A 17,077-nucleotide genomic window follows, 5' to 3' on the forward strand; every position below is an offset into this window, starting at 1 on the left:
CCACAACAAGAGAAGGCGCTGCAATGAAAGCCCGCGCACCGCAATGAAGGGTAGGCCCTGTTCGCGGCAACTACAGAAAGCCCGAGTGCAGCAACGGAGGACCCAACGCAGCCAAAAAATAAAGAAGTAAAGAAATAAAATAAATCTATTAATAAAAACAACAACAGTGTGCACTTTTTTTTTCTGAAAGGAATAACAAATCAGAAGAAACAGAAAACTAGAAATTTCTCTAGCATCAGGGACCTTGTGAAAAATCAATAAAATGATTTATTTTATATATGCAAGTCAAAATCTCTTTGTACACTTAAATTTTTGAAAATTAATACAAAGATAACAATACTGCCCCATATAAACCTTTGTATAAACATTAAAGGAAATATATGCATTATTTTGTCTTTTAGTGCTTCTGAAGCACAGAATGCACAAGTCCCCCTGAAGACTTTCTGTCGTCACATGCGAGAACAAATGTCAGGGGTTGAGGCAGCCTCAGGTGCACTTTGTAATGTCTCTAGACAAAATAGAACAGAGTTGGAGGTAGATTGTTTGGTGACTTCCCCTGCCTCTCCCATGGAGAAATAACTTACCCAAATAGCAGCTTTCTTACTCTTTGATCCAAACTGTCCTGAATCTTGCATGGTTTTAAAGGCACAACTAGGAACGGTTGAAAACTTTGTTCAGCACACACAAGATTACCAGTTGGCCTCTGAACACCTGTTCTTTCTAAAGGACATAGTAAGAGCACCAAGTAGTGCCCCACCTGCACGTAGCCCCTAGTCACTCTGGAAATGCCCAGGACGGCCAAGTTCAAGAGTGAACCCTTATCACATGTGGTAGGGGCGACAGGGTTTACTGATTTTAACCTGCTGGATTAATAACATCACCTTCCTCAATTGGGAAAAGTAACAACAAAATAACCAATTAATACTTTCAAAGAAAACTCATAGGGCAAAAGCCAGCTTTTCCCGCCAGATAAACTGAAAACAAAAAGCTCCACTGCTTTTTCTTAGCCTCTGGAAGGCAGTTCCCTTGACTAAAACATCATAGGATAATCAACAATATCCCATTCTATCCTACAGCACAGAACACTTATTCTTTTTTCCTCCTTGGTCATTGCGTTAACATCATGATCTGCTGTTGATGTGATTAACGTTGTTGAGAAGGTGATGGGATTCTATTTTTTCTAGTAGCTTCTCAAGGTACTGAATTAAGACTCGTCTTTTGAACCTAAAAAAGAAAAAGAAATTTTATTATCCAAAAGGTCCTTAAAGCATTTATGATGCGCGAGGCACTGTGTGGGGTACAAAGTTGGAATGGCCATTCACATGGGAAATAGAAAATGTATGTCCGTGTAAAGATAGGGCTTAGCTAATATCGAGATTACCAGCTGAGAGCCCAAGCCCACCTCAGACTGTGAGGAGTGCAAAAGGCTCCACAGACCTGGATGATTGAATTGGCCTCAGGTAGTATTGATCTAAACGCCTCTGCAGACAGTTGTAACTATGACTGAGGGCCAGGGCTTAGGAAAGCCAGGCAGGACTTCCCTGTTGGCCCTGTGGTTAAGAATCCATCTGCCAATGCAGGGGAAAACGGGTTTGAGCCCTGGTCCGGGAAGATCCCCCATGCCGCGGAGCAACTAAGCCCGCGTGCCACAACTAGTGAGCCCGCGTGCCACAACTACGGAAGCCCGCACGCCTAGAGCCCGTGCTCCGCAATGAGAGAAGCCACCGCAACGAGAAGCCCATGCACTGCAACAAAGAGTAGCCCCCGCTCGCCGCAACTTGAGAAAGCCCGTGCACAGCAATGAAGACCCAACGCAGCCAAAATTAAATTAATTAATTAATTAAAAAAAAAAAAAGAAAAGCAAGGCAGCACCAATCCCTCCGCCTGTCTTGCATTGGGCAGCCCTCCTGCTTCAAAAAACACAATGAAGAGTTCCTCTTTACACCCACCTTGCAGCTTCCTTGATGGTAAATTCAACGAATTGTTTCCTCACTGCAAGAGGTCCTTGCACTCCTTCAAGCAAAATGAAAATTCTTTCATACTCTGAAGATATTAAAAAAATTAGTATTTTTAAAAATATGGATGAAAAATAAAATTCAATCTTTACACATCATCAGTAATCATTCCTTGTGTGTGGAAAGTTAGGTATAGTTTGTATTTGAAACACTCAGATCAAGATATCCGCACATATCTGCTACGGAAACTCTAAACACTAATTAAATGTGGCCTGCTGAATAATGGCCCCCCAAGTTGTCCATGTCCTAATTCTGAGAACCTGTGAACGTGTTACCTTATATGGCAAAAGAGACCTTACTTTGCAGATGTGATTAAGTTATGGCTCTTGAGATGGGGAGATTATCCATGTTTATACATGTTGCCCAACGTAACCACAAATATCCTTATAAAAGAGAGGCAGTAGAGCTGGTCAGAAAGAAAAGATGTAAGGGTGGGAGCAGAGGTTAGAGAGGAGAGAAGGGGCTAAGTTGCTGGCCTGAAGATGGAGGAAGGGCCCACGAGCGAAGGAACACAGGCAGCCTGTAGAAGCTGGAAGAGGCAAGGAAACAGATTCTCCCTAGAGCCTGCAGAAGGAACCCTGGCCTGCCAACACCTTCTTGCTAGCCCAGTGAAAATAATTTCAGATCTGACTTCCACAACTCTAAGATAATACAGTTTTCAGCCATGAAGTTTGTGATAACTTGTTACAGCAGCAAAAGGAAACTATTACAGTAAGTAAGGGGAAAAAGAGAGAGAAAGGTGTATTGGGTCTTTTTTAGGTAAAGCCAGAGGAATCATTTTAAATTATGTGAAAACCCAATACTTCCCAAAAATGCACCTCAAGAGATACCTTGAATCTATTCTGAATCCTAAAAGGAAAGGGACCTCCATTATATTATTGATAGATGGTCTTTCACTACTTACTTCGCCCAAATTTTCGAACTTCCTTCATTAACTGGTGTTTTATATCAGCATTGATTCCTTGTGCCATAGCAGGAGTTATTTGCGATGTATTTGGCCCAGTTTCCAAAGCAGATGTTACCGAGACTTTTCGATCATCTACAGAGACGCTGCAGTTCTTGGTTCCTCCTATGACTGCATTACTACCAGGATTGTGCATCAGGTCATCTTTCCTGAGACTAGTGAAATCATCAGACAGGCAATCCACTTGGTCGGGCGGGATACTATCTCCTGCCATATTCATAAGCTCTGGGGCAGCAGATTTTGACAAGAAGCCATCGGGTGAGATTTGACCATTTTCCATCTTCTCATGAACATCGTGAGTGACGGTAACATCTGGAAACCAAATTAACAAGTGGAGCTGTGACGTAAGTGCATTATGGCAACCCCACAGGGACCACCCGGTGCTCCTCAGTTTTGAGGAAATTGTTTCATAAAGCAAGAGGATGTACCAGATGGAGCCTGAGACCCCTCAAATTGGGCTCAGGAAGTAATATGACAAACGCACTTTCTTCTCTTCATGGCACCATGAACACATATGGAAACCACGTAAGACAGTACAACGAATAAAGAGGCTCAGGTCCCTGGTGCTGAGGGTTGAGCTGCAGCTCGTGCTTTACAAGCTGAAAAGCAGCAAGTCTCACTTGGTGGCATGATTCCTGTCCTTTACCTATGAAATGCCATGCTCTACCGAGCTTGACATCAGATTACATGCCCCCCCCCCGCCAAACTCCCGCCTCTCTCCCTCCAAAGTTCTGAGGAAACACAGGTGGTGGCCACTAGACCTGAAGGCTCTGTATGGCCCCCGTCACCCCACCCCAAATCCCTGTCAGTATAAGATCTTCCTCATGCATCTTTTCTCTCTCAGAAACCTGAGTTTCTTTTTACTCCAGGTCTGACACCTCTTCTCCATTGACTCGTCCTGCTCTGTGCCGGGCGCCGTGCCAGGAGCCGGGGAGCGGCAGCCAACAGGACAGACGCCAGCAATCCCCGCCCTTATGGAGCTTCCATGCTCATGGGGACGCCAGGCAGTAAGTGTACAACGATCCAACAGAATTATTACAGCTGGAATTCGTGTTAGGGAAGAGGCAAGCAGGGATGGGACAGAGAGCAGGAGGGGGAGCCCCAGCGGACCACGTGGTCGGGAAGGCCCTCCTGAGGAGGTGTCCTTTGGGCAGAGCCTGGAGGAGGAGAGAGAGCCGGCCTGTGCACGTGCAGAGGAAGAGCTCCAGGCTGCGGCAAGGGCACGTGCAGAGCCCCGGGGAGGGGACTGGCCAGGGAGCACAGAGCAAAGGATAGAGGCAGAGAGAGCAAGGAGGAGACGACAGGCCACGTGTTAGGAGAGGATGGCGGGGCCAGGTCGTGCACAGCTGGGAGACCAGGGTCGGGAGCTCAGATTGTGTTCTGAGTGCCTAGGAAAGGTGATGATGGGTCTTCAGCATGGATGTGGCATGATCTCATTTCTGTGTTGGCGTGATCACTTTGCCTGCAGGGCAGGAAGTGACTTAGATGTGCAGAAGATGGGAAGTAGGGAAATCAGATAAGAAGCTATTGGAGTAGCTTGGTGACACGAGGGCAGCCCAGATCAGAAAAGTGGAGAGAAATGGTGGGATGTGGGATTTGTATTGGGCACCATCCAGTGGAATGGAGGAGGCTGGTTCAGACTGCACTGGGCTGGAGCATAGAGAGGAATTGGGGACACAGAGCACACATGCAGACCCATCCCTCATTGAGCCCATTTGCTCCTATTGACTCAGCAACTCCAAATGGCTGCACATCCTTCCGCCTTGCCCTGGCAAAGCAAACAGGCGTATCTCTTGCCATTTCTCCAACTTGTGTTAATTACTATGAAAGTAAGGATCTTCCTCCCCTCATACATATTGAGATCCTTGAAACACAGTCTCCACTCCCCACGGGGCCCTTGGTACCTACCACATAGATGGTTTAATAACGGTTTACTTAACGAACAAAAACTGAATACAAAAGAAATGAATACAAAGGAAAAGAAAATTGTTTAGTGTCTTAGTCCTCTAGGGGCCATAAGGAAATCACAACCACTACTCTATACCTGTATGTACAAGGGTGGGTTTTATGAGGTTTGGATAAGATGGGAACCACGAGGCTGAGGGTGGTCCCTTTCCGCCCACGTGGTTAGTTACAGTAGGTGGTGTTTGTGGTTTCCTCAACAGCAGGGACATACTCCGCCTTCTCTTAGATGACAGAGGACTGCTGGGTTCTCCAGGACGTTTCACTTTGTTTTGTGGCCCTGTTACAAACTCATCTGCTTCATCAATCATCATTCCCTAGAAAACATCAATGAACATATTCCATTAAAGACAACACTGCACGAACTCTTCACATGCATATACAATCATACGCTACATCAGCAATATAGATCTTAATCATCGGCCAAAGATTTGCCATACCCCACAGAGACTGTTCTCAGAAAACGCTACTCAATTTCAATCTAGTCTAAGTGGAATGAGGAGGAAACTTGTTGTAAGGTCAAACATAACACAATCATGATTAACCAGAAAGCTTGGGGAATGAGCAACGCGATGAGAGTTCCAAAGTGGGAATAAACCCACAGTGACCTTTCTGAAGAAGATACAAACCATTCTGCATCAACCCTTGGTAAGGGAATTCATTCCCTTTTGTGTGCTTTAAACCCATCCTTAAGAAATATTGATAGTCACTGTATAGAATGCTGCATGAAAATGGTGATGGGCAGGTAGATGGAAAATGTCATTCCCCCAACGGCAATCTCACAGAGATTCAAATATGTCCACCTTGGTGCTGGACAGAAATGAGGGAGGGGGCTTTTCACCCTTGGGACTAGATAAAGGATGAGAGCCAGCAGTATAGAAGGTTAACTAGAAGCTGTTCTCATCCAAGGATAATCCAAGAATGCGCACTCCCATTATTTGAATAAAATCATAACAAATGACTTTTCCAAAGCATTTCCCAAAGCAAAACAGTACATAAAGGGGAAAACATAGTCACTGAGCATGTACCACGTGTCAGGTAATGTTCTAAATGGCGTACAGGTACTAAGTCAATACTCCACAGAGCTCTATTAGTTAGGTGTCATAGTTATCTCCAGTGCCACAAACCAAGGAAACCAAGACACAGAAAGATTAAGAAAAACTCCAGTTAATTGAAGATTCAGGTGAAGCAGAATACCTTTCAGTCTACTTTTGCTACAGAAGACATTATTTCACGGTCTGCACGTTTATAACAATGGTCTCCTCTATGAATGCAGATATAATCTCCATTTGTCTTCATGCTTATATGGTCAAGTCAGTATATCTCTCACTTATACACACAGAGATACACACACACACGCACGCATGCACACACACACATCTCACATGTATATCTCACGCACACATCTCACATGTAGAACAAGCCAATAAGGCAACACCACTTAGTACTTCATATTTCAAGAGGAATACTTTTATAACTGTCTAGATACAGCACTAGAGAGCTGAATAATGTAAACAGAGGAAATAAACAGTGATCTCAATATTAAAGGAATTAGTGTGTGGAGGTGGGAACAAATACAGACTCTGGAGCTGGAAAGACGGGGGTTCAAATCCTGGCTCTTATCAGTTGTGTCACTCGGGGTGAACCATTTGACCACTATGAGCTGTGATTTCATATTATAGGGCAGACTAGTACTCATCTGCAGCTGTGAGCATTCAATGTTATCATTTAAAATAGCGCCTACTATGTACAGCAGTAAATGGCAGCTATCACTTTGTTTAACCAACACACTCTTGCATAAGGAGGCTCCCACTTTCCATTCACAAAGAGCCCTGGAGGCATATTTTATCTCTTAAACAAACAGAAGGAGAACCTCTGAGTTACGTACACGTTGCCAAGAAGAAAGGAATTATTGCAAGAATATCACGATCTAGGCAGACATAGAAATAGGTATCCCACCTTCTTATCTTGCTTAAATGGATTGCCAAAAGTATGTAGTCTTTTTGGTTGATCTGGATCAATCTCTCGAAGTGGAGAAGCCAGTGTCTTTAGATATTCTTGATAGTTACCCATTTGTGCGACTGGAACACTATGAAGGGAATCTGCAAAATCACCGGAAAAGCAACAGATACTATACAGCAGAAGTGTGTGGTCCTTTTGAGAGGACATGATCACGGTCTGATTTAGCATTGTGTATCTTGGCAACCGACAGTCTAAAATCTCGAATCTAGCAGCCTGGATCTAAAATCATCTCTCTTCATCCCACTCATCACTCAGTCTACCATCACTATGGCCTACAAGCTCAAATCCCTAGGGCAAGAACAACTCCCTCACTCTTCATACCAAGTTTGAGAATGGGCTGACATTCCCTATACCACCATCCCAACTCAAACCCCCATATTTTGTGTTTTCAAGAGCCTAGGCTCAGGGCTTCCCTGGTGGCACAGTGGTTAAGAATCCACCTGCCAACGCGGGGGACATGGGTTCAAGCCCTGGTCCGGGAAGATCCCACATGCCGCGGAGCAGCTAAGCTCGTGCACAACTACTGAAGCCTGCACTCTAGAGCCCGCGCTCCGCAACCAGAGAAGCCACCGCCATGAGAAGCCGGCGCACCACAACGAAGAGTAGCCCCTGCTCGCCGCAACTAGAGAAAGCCCGCACACAGCAACGAAGACCCAACACAGCCAGAAATGAAATAAATTTTAAAAATAAATTTATTTTTAAAAAAAGGAGCCTAGGCTCCATGGTTTTCTCTTATCATCCAGAGAATCTTGGTTAGCGGGCCTCACCCTCTTGGAAAATTTGATTAGATCTACAGGCTCTCTTCCTAGAAAAGTCCCCCCTGCCAAAAAAACAAAACCAAAACCAAAATGGCGTATAATTTCAGGAGGTTGGCCAGGCTAAGATTTGCACATTTTAATGGACAAATGACCCTGCTTAAATCGAGCAAAATGGAGTAAAGGGGAATTACACACCATCACCAATTATCCTAGACAATATCAGGTTCATTCTTTTCCTGTAAATGAGGAATTTGCATTGAATTCATCACAGTAGGCTGGGCGGTATAGCTTCGGGGCATGCAATTTCCGGAATCTGATAGACCTAGGTTCTGCCACTTTCCAACTCACTAAACCTGGGCAAACTACTAAAATGCTCACTCTCAGTTCCAATGTCCATAAAAATGGGCATAAAAACAGCATCTATCTCATGGGGTTGCTTTGAGACTTACAAGAGCTACAACGTGTAGTATAATATATGCACTGATTAATGCACACTTCCCTTTAAACCCGAGAACAATAAACTTGTGCCTGGGTAGCTGAAGGGATTCAGGAAAAGAGGCATTATAAATATTAAAGTGTTACAAAATAACTTACTCGTTATGCAATAAACATCTTCGTGAGAGTCATACTTGACATTTTCCTAATCAACAAAAAGTACTTCTTTGTTCACTTACCTTCATCTTGTCCAACAATAAACTTGTGTGTTTTCAGCAGATTGGATCGCATTCTGGTTAACTGGTCTAAAAGACCTCTACGTGGAATATCATAAGCATTTCTATACGTCTGAGGTTTCAAATCCTATTTGAAATGAAACAATTTCAGTTACTCCTGAGGCTTTTAATATAGAAATATAATTCCTAATCCTCTTAAAATCTTAGTGAAGAGAGGGATATTCATTACAACTAACTACAGTAGAATTTTGCCAGTGGAAAATTTGCCTTCGCTGGCTCTGTTCTGAATTCTAATACACCCACAGAGCATTAAAGCCACTGGGAATATCCTTTTTCAATATGTCATTTAAAACATCAAATCCTGAGATTTGTGCCGGGGGAAGCCTTGCAGGCCCACTGTTTGTAATCTAGATGTAGCCCGCCGGCAGCCACGGAGGTGAGCTGCTGGGATGTCCATCCGGGAAGCAGTGGCTGATCCTACAAGGGCTGCAGTGATCTGAGCACCTCCAGCCCCAGTACCTTTGGGATCTGGGGCAGCACTGGAGCCCAGGCTGTGCTCTTCCCCAGGCTGCCCCCAGCCAGTGATGGAGGATGATGGGGGATGTTAGGGCCTGGCCAGTTCTGCCCAATGTGCAGCTCCTCTATGGGAAATCGTGGCGCCAGGCTTCCCTTCTGGGCTGGTTAAGATTTTCTACAAGCTATACTGATGTCTGAGGCTCTTCATACCCATTCCTCCTTCCTTCCCCCACCCTCTCACAAGTGTTAGTTCAGCAGCGTAATCTGACGGTTAGCAGACATTTGGTCCTGTCCAAAATGTCTGTACAACATTTGGTCCACGCCAGAGGTCCTTGATAATTGGTCACACTTGGTCCTGTCCAAAATGTCCATGGAGACATGTGGTCCACACCAAAGGGTCCTTGATATTTGGTTCTGTCCAAAACCATTTGGCATGAACCAAATATGCTCATGGATATGTTTTGGATCGAACCAGATTTCAAGGACCTTTTGGTGTGGACCAAATGTCTTATGGACATTTTGTTTAGGACCAAATGTTCTGCAAGGGATCTGAAAGCTCTCTCTGCTTACTCGTGTTCCTTCTCCCCTTTATCTTTCACAGACCTTACCACCCCCCCACCCCAAACAATCTATTTATGTCACAGTTTACCTTGTTTAAGAGCCCTACTTGGAAGCCGGCAAATTCTTTGGTATTCAATTCTGCCAGTCTCGGTGCTGTTTCTCCTATGATTTCTTTCAATAGTTTTCTAAAATTTTTATTGTGAGTCAAGGACACGCCACCTCCAGAATGATTTTTCACTTTGATTCCAATTTCCTGGGGAGGTTTCTTCCCCACTGATGCTAGTATTCGTTCTGACTCTAGTTTGGTCTAAAATGAAAGTACATAGTACGTTATGAAAAGATCTATATTATCACTATTGTTTTTACTACTTAAGAAAGATAATACTTTAAGAACCCCATTGAACAAATTTCAATCGCAAATCACAGAAAAACGGATAATTAAACATTTTCCTGTGCTTCTCTGTACTACCACAGCAAACAGAGAGAGGGGGCTAGAAAGACAAATAATACACTTTTTTTTTCTCTTGTCTAGTGTCAAAATTATGATTGAATCATGGAGAGAATGAAAACCATGGGTAAGAATTACATCTAAAATCACATTTTGCTACTGTAAAATCTAGTCTAAGTGAACATATTCATTTCGGACCCAGACATAAAGGGTAAAACTCTGTATTTATAGAAGTACACTAGTACTAAAATTCAGATTACATAGATTGCATTATATCTGAAAAAAACTTATAGTGTTTAGTTCTAATATCAGACCACCCCCCCAAAAGTAATGCTTAACAAATATTACCACGTAAATAATTTGTAATATGTACTCAGTAAGTTTCTTACTAACTCACAAGAAAAAAAATCCTCTTAATAGACACTATTATACCATATTGATAAATATTGCTTGAGAATGTATTGTAGCAATATATTTGGGCATATTTCGTGATTTACATACATCTGAGATGGTTCAAAGAACACTGGTGACATAGAGTTATTAAATTAGTAATTAGAGCTAGTATAAATTAGTAACGATCTTTTCTTTTTCTCTAAAAGGTGGAATTCCACCAATGTCCAGTAAGCCCAAATTAATTTTGAATTTCTTGTGGCTTGGTCAGAGATACTCATAAATTTTCCCTAATTATTGGAATTAAGTATGTTTATTATCTTTTTAAAAACTTAGTCATGAAATAAGGGATAAGAGCAAATGAAGGGTCTGTTTCCACAAACTGGTCCTGAAAGGTCATTGATAAAACTGTACAAGCAACGTGTCCCAGAAAGCCCCAGAACTTGCATGAGTTTCAACTCTGTTCACTATTCTTCCTTCTGGCCATACCCTGCTGACACAGCCTTAAAGGCCTAAGGTAAACATCAAATAAAAAAATATAAATCAATAGATCAATAAATAAATAAATAACCAAAACAAAACATTTAACAACAACAACAAAAATCTATTAGCAGAGAGGGAAAGGGGTTAAGGGGACACTTGATAGATCAGAAATCTGGGTTTGCCTTTACTTTCTTTTGCATTTATGAGCACAGTGGTCTGGTAGGAGCTGGTAAACTCCAGACTATACTTAAGTTTTTGCCAGTTCCTAGCAAGGTGTGTCAGCATCCCAAATTGTGGAGTCATTTTGGTTCTTTGGTGTCAGAAATCTGACAGTTATTTGCTCTGACACTTATTTGCTCTGTTTTCTAAAGGCCCAACTTTGAAACATATCCAACTTGAAGCATTATTGTCACTGCAAATGCTACTACTATTCCCTACCTGGGAATACATTTGTGCACAAGAAGAAAGTAAAGCTGCTGCATTAATTTGTCATGTAACATAACACATTTGTATGGCAGTAAAGCTCTAACTCAGTAGTTCTCAAACATTTCCACCCTGCAAGAATGGGCTAGGTAGAGGTGAGAAGTACGATAAGTAGGGGTGAGTGGAGGATGAGGTACTAATAGAGAGGGGCAGGCAAGGGACAAGGTGAATAATGCAAATGAGGTGGGGGAACAGATGGAGGGCCTGTCACCCTCCAGTGCGAGGAACACTGGTCTCATCTCCCCCTCTCCAAGAAAAAGCATACTGATATTTATTGCCTAAAAACGCATTTCAGGCAAGTCATTAATCACACCATGCCTCAGTGTGCTGACCTAAAAAGGGGGGTGCTCTAGCCCAACGTGATTTGAGGAGAAACTAGGTTGAGGATAGACAAAATGTGACCCATGGATAATTCTATTAAGCCTCTGCCCCTCCTAGGCCACAAAATATCAACCAGCTTGTGGGTAGAACAAACTGGCAAGCGAAAGGAGAAATGGCACAGCATCAAATGATACTGACAGACCCTTAACTGCAGTTTAATGGTGAAGCTAGAAGCCATAGAGAATCACATTATTACTAATCCATAAAGTGTAGAAATATATACACATTTAATTTGAAAATTACAGTTATACTAAAGAATAAGGAAATGCACTTCTGAGGGCAAAGGATTTTTGTTTGTTTGTTTTTACCAATACTACCTGTTGGCTGAGTTTTTTAAGGTAAGAGATAACACTGTAACTAAGTCCACAATCTAAATTATCTGATATCAGATTTGGAGCTCCCATCATCCTTAGTGCTTTCTTTAATGGCTATAAGGAAACAAAATACACAACAGTAAGAATAGAATAAATCTTAAAATACTCAAACTTCAGTTATAAGGGGCAAAGGGACATGATTCATTTCTTAGAAGTCAAGGTGCTGCACATAAAACCAAACATGGAACATTAAAAAGTGGCAATGAAAATAGCAGAAAAGTAAAGAGCAGAAAGTAAAAAAATCAGAAGAGAGTGGGATAAGAAGAGCAAGTAACAGCAAATTCAAACAGGTAAATTGCTTTCAGTCTTAATTCCCAAGTCATAAAATCATTTCACATTGCATTTTATTGTGCACCCCATTCCTGCCATGGTAAATACTAACACACCCCAATTTCTCCTCCCAGTGACACCAATGGTACCACTTAAGGTTCTGCCTTTTCACCTCTAGAAACTTGGCTTAAAGTTTACCACATCTACCTCTGAAATGATTTTGATAATCTTGATTTAGTTTATATGACTCGTTCAAAATAATTATGAATATTTTTCTCAAATTGTAAAAATCCAAATGACACCAAGTGATTTTTTACTCTTTTTGGATTCCCTCTAACCAGTGCCCCTACTTCATGCTGTGTCTAGGACACATTTAACAAGCCATAAGTAAATATAATGTCTGAGGTTGTTTGTGTTTTTTTCAGAGGAAAACCCAATAGTGCGAATTTCTAGAGTTAAAAAGGGAAGTTGATATAATACATAAATCCAGTCCTATTTTTCTTAAATTCCAAAATTATAATTTCACAAGGTTAGTTTTTATAAGAGAAACATAGATGTGTTTTATAACAATAACCATGGCAGTTAAAGGAAATAAAATAAGCAGACCTCTTTTGTGCCGCCATGACATCTCCAAGCTCTTACACATAATTTGAGAAGACAATGGCGACCCAAATTTACAAATTAAAAATAAAACTATCTTATTTCAGGGGTGAAGTTTTTGATTGATTGGATAGAGTTAATACATACTAATAAGTAGTATGGAGGCAGAGTTTTTAAGTAGCTGTCAAAAGCCTGTCGCCACTTCACATTTGGCTTAAGCTTGTGAACTTTAAACAAGTCATCTGCAAGAGAAAATCCAAGAAAATATTATACTATTCCAGTCCTAAATCCCAAGATCTAAATCAAGCAACCCACATCTATTATATAATTTCCTAGAAATTTCCAGTTTCAATTACATTAGATGAACATTTCATTGGAGTTTATTTGATTATCTTTTTATGGTACTATGTACCAAAAAATTATATATAGCCGTTTTCTAGAAAATGAAATAAATTCTCAGGTTACATATTCATCTTCCATCTGTGAAGCTACATAAAATATAATATTAAAACACGGACTCTGATCTATGTGAAATATTATCTTACATATTGGTAACTCTAGTGTAGTAATTTTCACCTGAGAAGGAATCCATGGTCACTGGTGGATGGAATATTTCTTTTATTTAAATAGAGAATGTTAAAACAACAAGAACAACAACAACAAAACGAACTCATAGATACAGAGAACAGATTGGTGGTTGCTGGGGTGGGGGGATGGGTGAAATGGGTGAAGGGGGTCAAATGGTACAGACTTCCAGTTATAACATAAATAAGTCATGGGGATGTAATGTACAGCGTGATGATTACAGTTAACTACGCTGTAGTGCATATTTGAAAGCTGCGAAGAGAGTAGATCTTAATATTTCTCATCACAAGGAAAGAATTGGAACTATGTGTGGTGATGGATGTTAACTAGATTTATCGTGGTGATCATTTTGCAATACATACAAATATCGAATCATTATGTTGCACATCTGAGACTAATAGAATATGTCAATTATACCTCAATAATTTCTGGGCAATGATGGCACGCTCTAAATTACGTTTTGGATTCTCCTTAATCAGTGTATATTTTGTTTATCCATATTTCCCCCCTCTTCATTTCCTTGATTTCAGTGGTCAGGCATTTTGAGCCAAACTTTGGGTCTCTCAAACATTAGTTAACAATTGGCTGATGGCACTAGTAAAAGCAAGTAGAGATGTATGTTGAAGTTGAAAATTCTGTACAACTAAGTATGGTTCTTGAATATAGTGTATTATTAATATAACTAAAGACATTTTCCTTAAAAAAGCAGATATCCCCTATATTTTTGCACTCAAATTTAATTATTTAAATAATCCAAATGCATTGTATACACTACATGGAAAATTACCAAAATATCTCATTATTTCCTTCCAAGGATAAGAAATTTTTTAATATAATAATTCAAAATTGATATCCCCAGACATCAACCAACATGAACCTGCCACACTTACTATAAATATCAAAGATATTATAAATTCACTCTCTATATTGTTTCTTCATGTTTTACTGGCTTTTATCCAAAAAACAAATGCTTTCCTTCCAGGAACAAAACCATCCCTATGCCATATGCACAATTTCTCTACAAATAGTGCTATTCTTTGAATTTCTGAATTTATTTGGTTAAGAAAAGCAACTACATATTTTCTTCCTTTTACTACTATAATAAATTATTCACTCCTGCTGAAACTAATTTAAATGAATTTACAAAGTCATATAATGTAGGTCTTTTGTTCTTTTGGTACAGGGTAGAAAGAACAAAGGAAAAAAGATCTGAAGAGATTTCTGGCTCATTGTAACATGCAGGTCCTTTAAAGACCATTCATACCTTGACAGAAAGGAACGGGAGACTGTAGAAATATCCTGTTATACCATGTCTTTGTGTGAAGTCTGTAGGGAATTAGGCAGATTTTGGAAACTAACTGACAAATGTAAGTACCACAAGACTGAAGAGACATTTAGATATAAATAGATTAGACAATGAGAGTCAATAATAGTCTTAATATTTCTAACAATGCCAATTGCAATGATTCCACCCAGGAGCCAATTTAGTCTAATTACTTCTTGTCGGATTTATTTTTTAATGGGGGCAAGAGGAAAAAAAGAAAATCTTCCACAGACTAATCAAGGGTAGAGAGCAGTTAGGGTGACACGGCTTTAGTCACTATCTTTGTAGCTCAGAAAATGATTTCCATGGTATTAGATTTCCATTCACATGCAGTCTCCGGGATGGTACAGTAAAAATATCATAAACAATCAGCTCATCCACATTTGAAAGATGAGAGTGTGGAACGAGAGTAAAATGACACTGCCAACACCTCAGAAACTACAGATATTTTCTCTTCCGGTTCCTTTCTCCCCACTTCCTGCTTCAAAAAGGCAGGGGTTTGAGTTCAAGCTCAGACACATACTATGTACGTAGCTCAGTGAGCTTTGAGAAATCACTTCACCTTTTTGTGCCTCCATTTCATCCATAAAATGAGTTTAATGATAACTGCCTTTTCCCACAGGACTGTTCTGAGGAACTAGGTTATGTACGTGAAAACACTACATAAAATTTATAGGGCTTCCCTGGTGGCGCAGTGGTTGAGAGTCCGCCTGCCGATGCGGGGGTGACGGGTTCGTGCCCCGGTCCGGGAAGATCCCATGTGCTGCGGAGCAGCTGGGGCCGTGAGCCATGGCCGCTGAGCCTGTGTGTCCGGAGCCTGTGCTCCGCGGCGGGAGAGGCCACAACAGTGAGAGGCCCGAGTACCGCAAAAAAACAAAACAAAAAAAACAAAACAAACAAACAAAAAAACAAAAACCTTATAAATAGCGTAAACTGTGAAGCACCGGATATATAATGATAAATAAACATCAGATTATCCTCTTTCGGTTATTCTCTTTTCCTCCTCCTGATAATAACTAGTCTTAATATGGAGATGAACTATATTTTTTACACAAGTCCCCAGTTCTTAATTTTTTTTAAAAAAAGGTGACTGAATGTGGCATACTTAAGAAAAAAAAAGACAAGTTGCTACAAATGCCTTACTTTCTGTAGTTACTGATCCTCAATAGAAAAAAAATGTTCCTAATTTCCTGATTGAAAGATAATCTTGCCAACTGTGATAATCTGGTTACCTGCCACCCTACTAACATGATTCTTATGGTAGCTCATTGATCCAGTTAAGCCTCACTTATCTATCCCAGGTAAATTTTAATGCTTAACTAAACTTTTCTTGACTACTTTTCATGGAAATCTTGAATTAATAAAGAGGAAACAGGGGTCACTTTTATGGACAGTTATTGTACTCTGCAGTACTATAGTGATGTTCCAGACATCATAAAGTGTGTGTGACTTAACTTCATGACTTTTTACTAAATGCCCTGCCTACTAAAACTGCAAAACTGTCCTATTTTTTTTTTTTTTTTTTTTTTGCGGTACGCAGGCCTCTCACTCTTGTGGCCTCTCCCGTTGTGGAGGACAGGCTCTGGACGCGCAGGCTCAGCGGCCATGGCTCACGGGCCCAGCCGCTCCGCAGCATGTGGGATCTTCCTGGACCAGGGCACGAACCCGTGTCCCCTGCATCGGCAGGCGGACTCCCAACCACTGCGCCACCAGGGAAGCCCTGTCCTATATCTTTATATTATATCCTTAGCATGGAATAACAGTGCCTTCAAGAGCTACTAAGGTAACCTAGATATTAATAATGACAATAGTACTATTAATCAGACAATAGCACTTACTGTTTGCCAGGTGAGTTTGATGCAATTTAATTCTATTAATTCATTTAATCCCAACTAAATCCTTTTGAGGTAGGCACTATTATTATTCCCACTTTACAGATGAAATAGCTGAGGCACAGAGAGGTTAAGTATCTTATCCAGGGTCACAAAGCTAGCAAACAGCAGAGCCAGGATTCATTATCCGGGCAGCTATGCCCTACAGTTCAGACTGCTAATTACCATGGAGGCTACACAATCCAGAAACTGAAGTAATGGTGGAAGTATTGGTGGAAGCTATTTCAGAACCTCAACATGAAACCCAAGTTTGGGATTCAGGGGCACAAGAACCTCAGCCTCAAAGGGTGTGAAAACCCTATGCTCCTTGAAAGATACAGGTTATAGAGAAGCCTAGAAATGGATATTTGAAGCCAAAGGGAAGAATGGGAACTGAGT

The 17,077-nt window shown here is 41.0% G+C and overlaps 1 protein-coding gene across 10 annotated transcripts in view; it reads right to left on the minus strand.

Moving 5' to 3' along the window:
- Positions 1-242: 242 nt before the first annotated feature.
- The window catches only part of INTS6L (integrator complex subunit 6 like), a 51,481-nt gene continuing 34,646 nt past the window's right edge, over positions 243-17,077 (minus strand). For 2 of the 10 annotated variants that reach the window (XM_067724106.1, XM_067724104.1), the window contains 9 exons: positions 13,046-13,140; positions 11,972-12,082; positions 9,558-9,776; positions 8,396-8,519; positions 6,901-7,043; positions 5,024-5,258; positions 2,920-3,291; positions 1,950-2,043; positions 243-1,224 (listed from right to left, as the gene is read on the minus strand). In XM_067724106.1, coding sequence (XP_067580207.1) covers positions 1,122-1,224; positions 1,950-2,043; positions 2,920-3,291; positions 5,024-5,258; positions 6,901-7,043; positions 8,396-8,519; positions 9,558-9,776; positions 11,972-12,082; positions 13,046-13,140 — 1,496 coding nt within the window. In that variant the 3' untranslated portion in view covers positions 243-1,121. Of the gene's footprint in view, positions 1,225-1,949; positions 2,044-2,919; positions 3,292-5,023; positions 5,259-6,900; positions 7,044-8,395; positions 8,520-9,557; positions 9,777-11,971; positions 12,083-13,045; positions 13,141-17,077 lie in introns of those variants that run through there. The other 8 variants (XM_067724112.1, XM_067724111.1, XM_067724108.1 and 5 more) reach the window with 8 other exon arrangements.

The sequence above is a fragment of the Pseudorca crassidens genome, chromosome X (assembly GCF_039906515.1).
Source record: "Pseudorca crassidens isolate mPseCra1 chromosome X, mPseCra1.hap1, whole genome shotgun sequence".
Classification (NCBI taxonomy): domain Eukaryota; kingdom Metazoa; phylum Chordata; class Mammalia; order Artiodactyla; family Delphinidae; genus Pseudorca; species Pseudorca crassidens.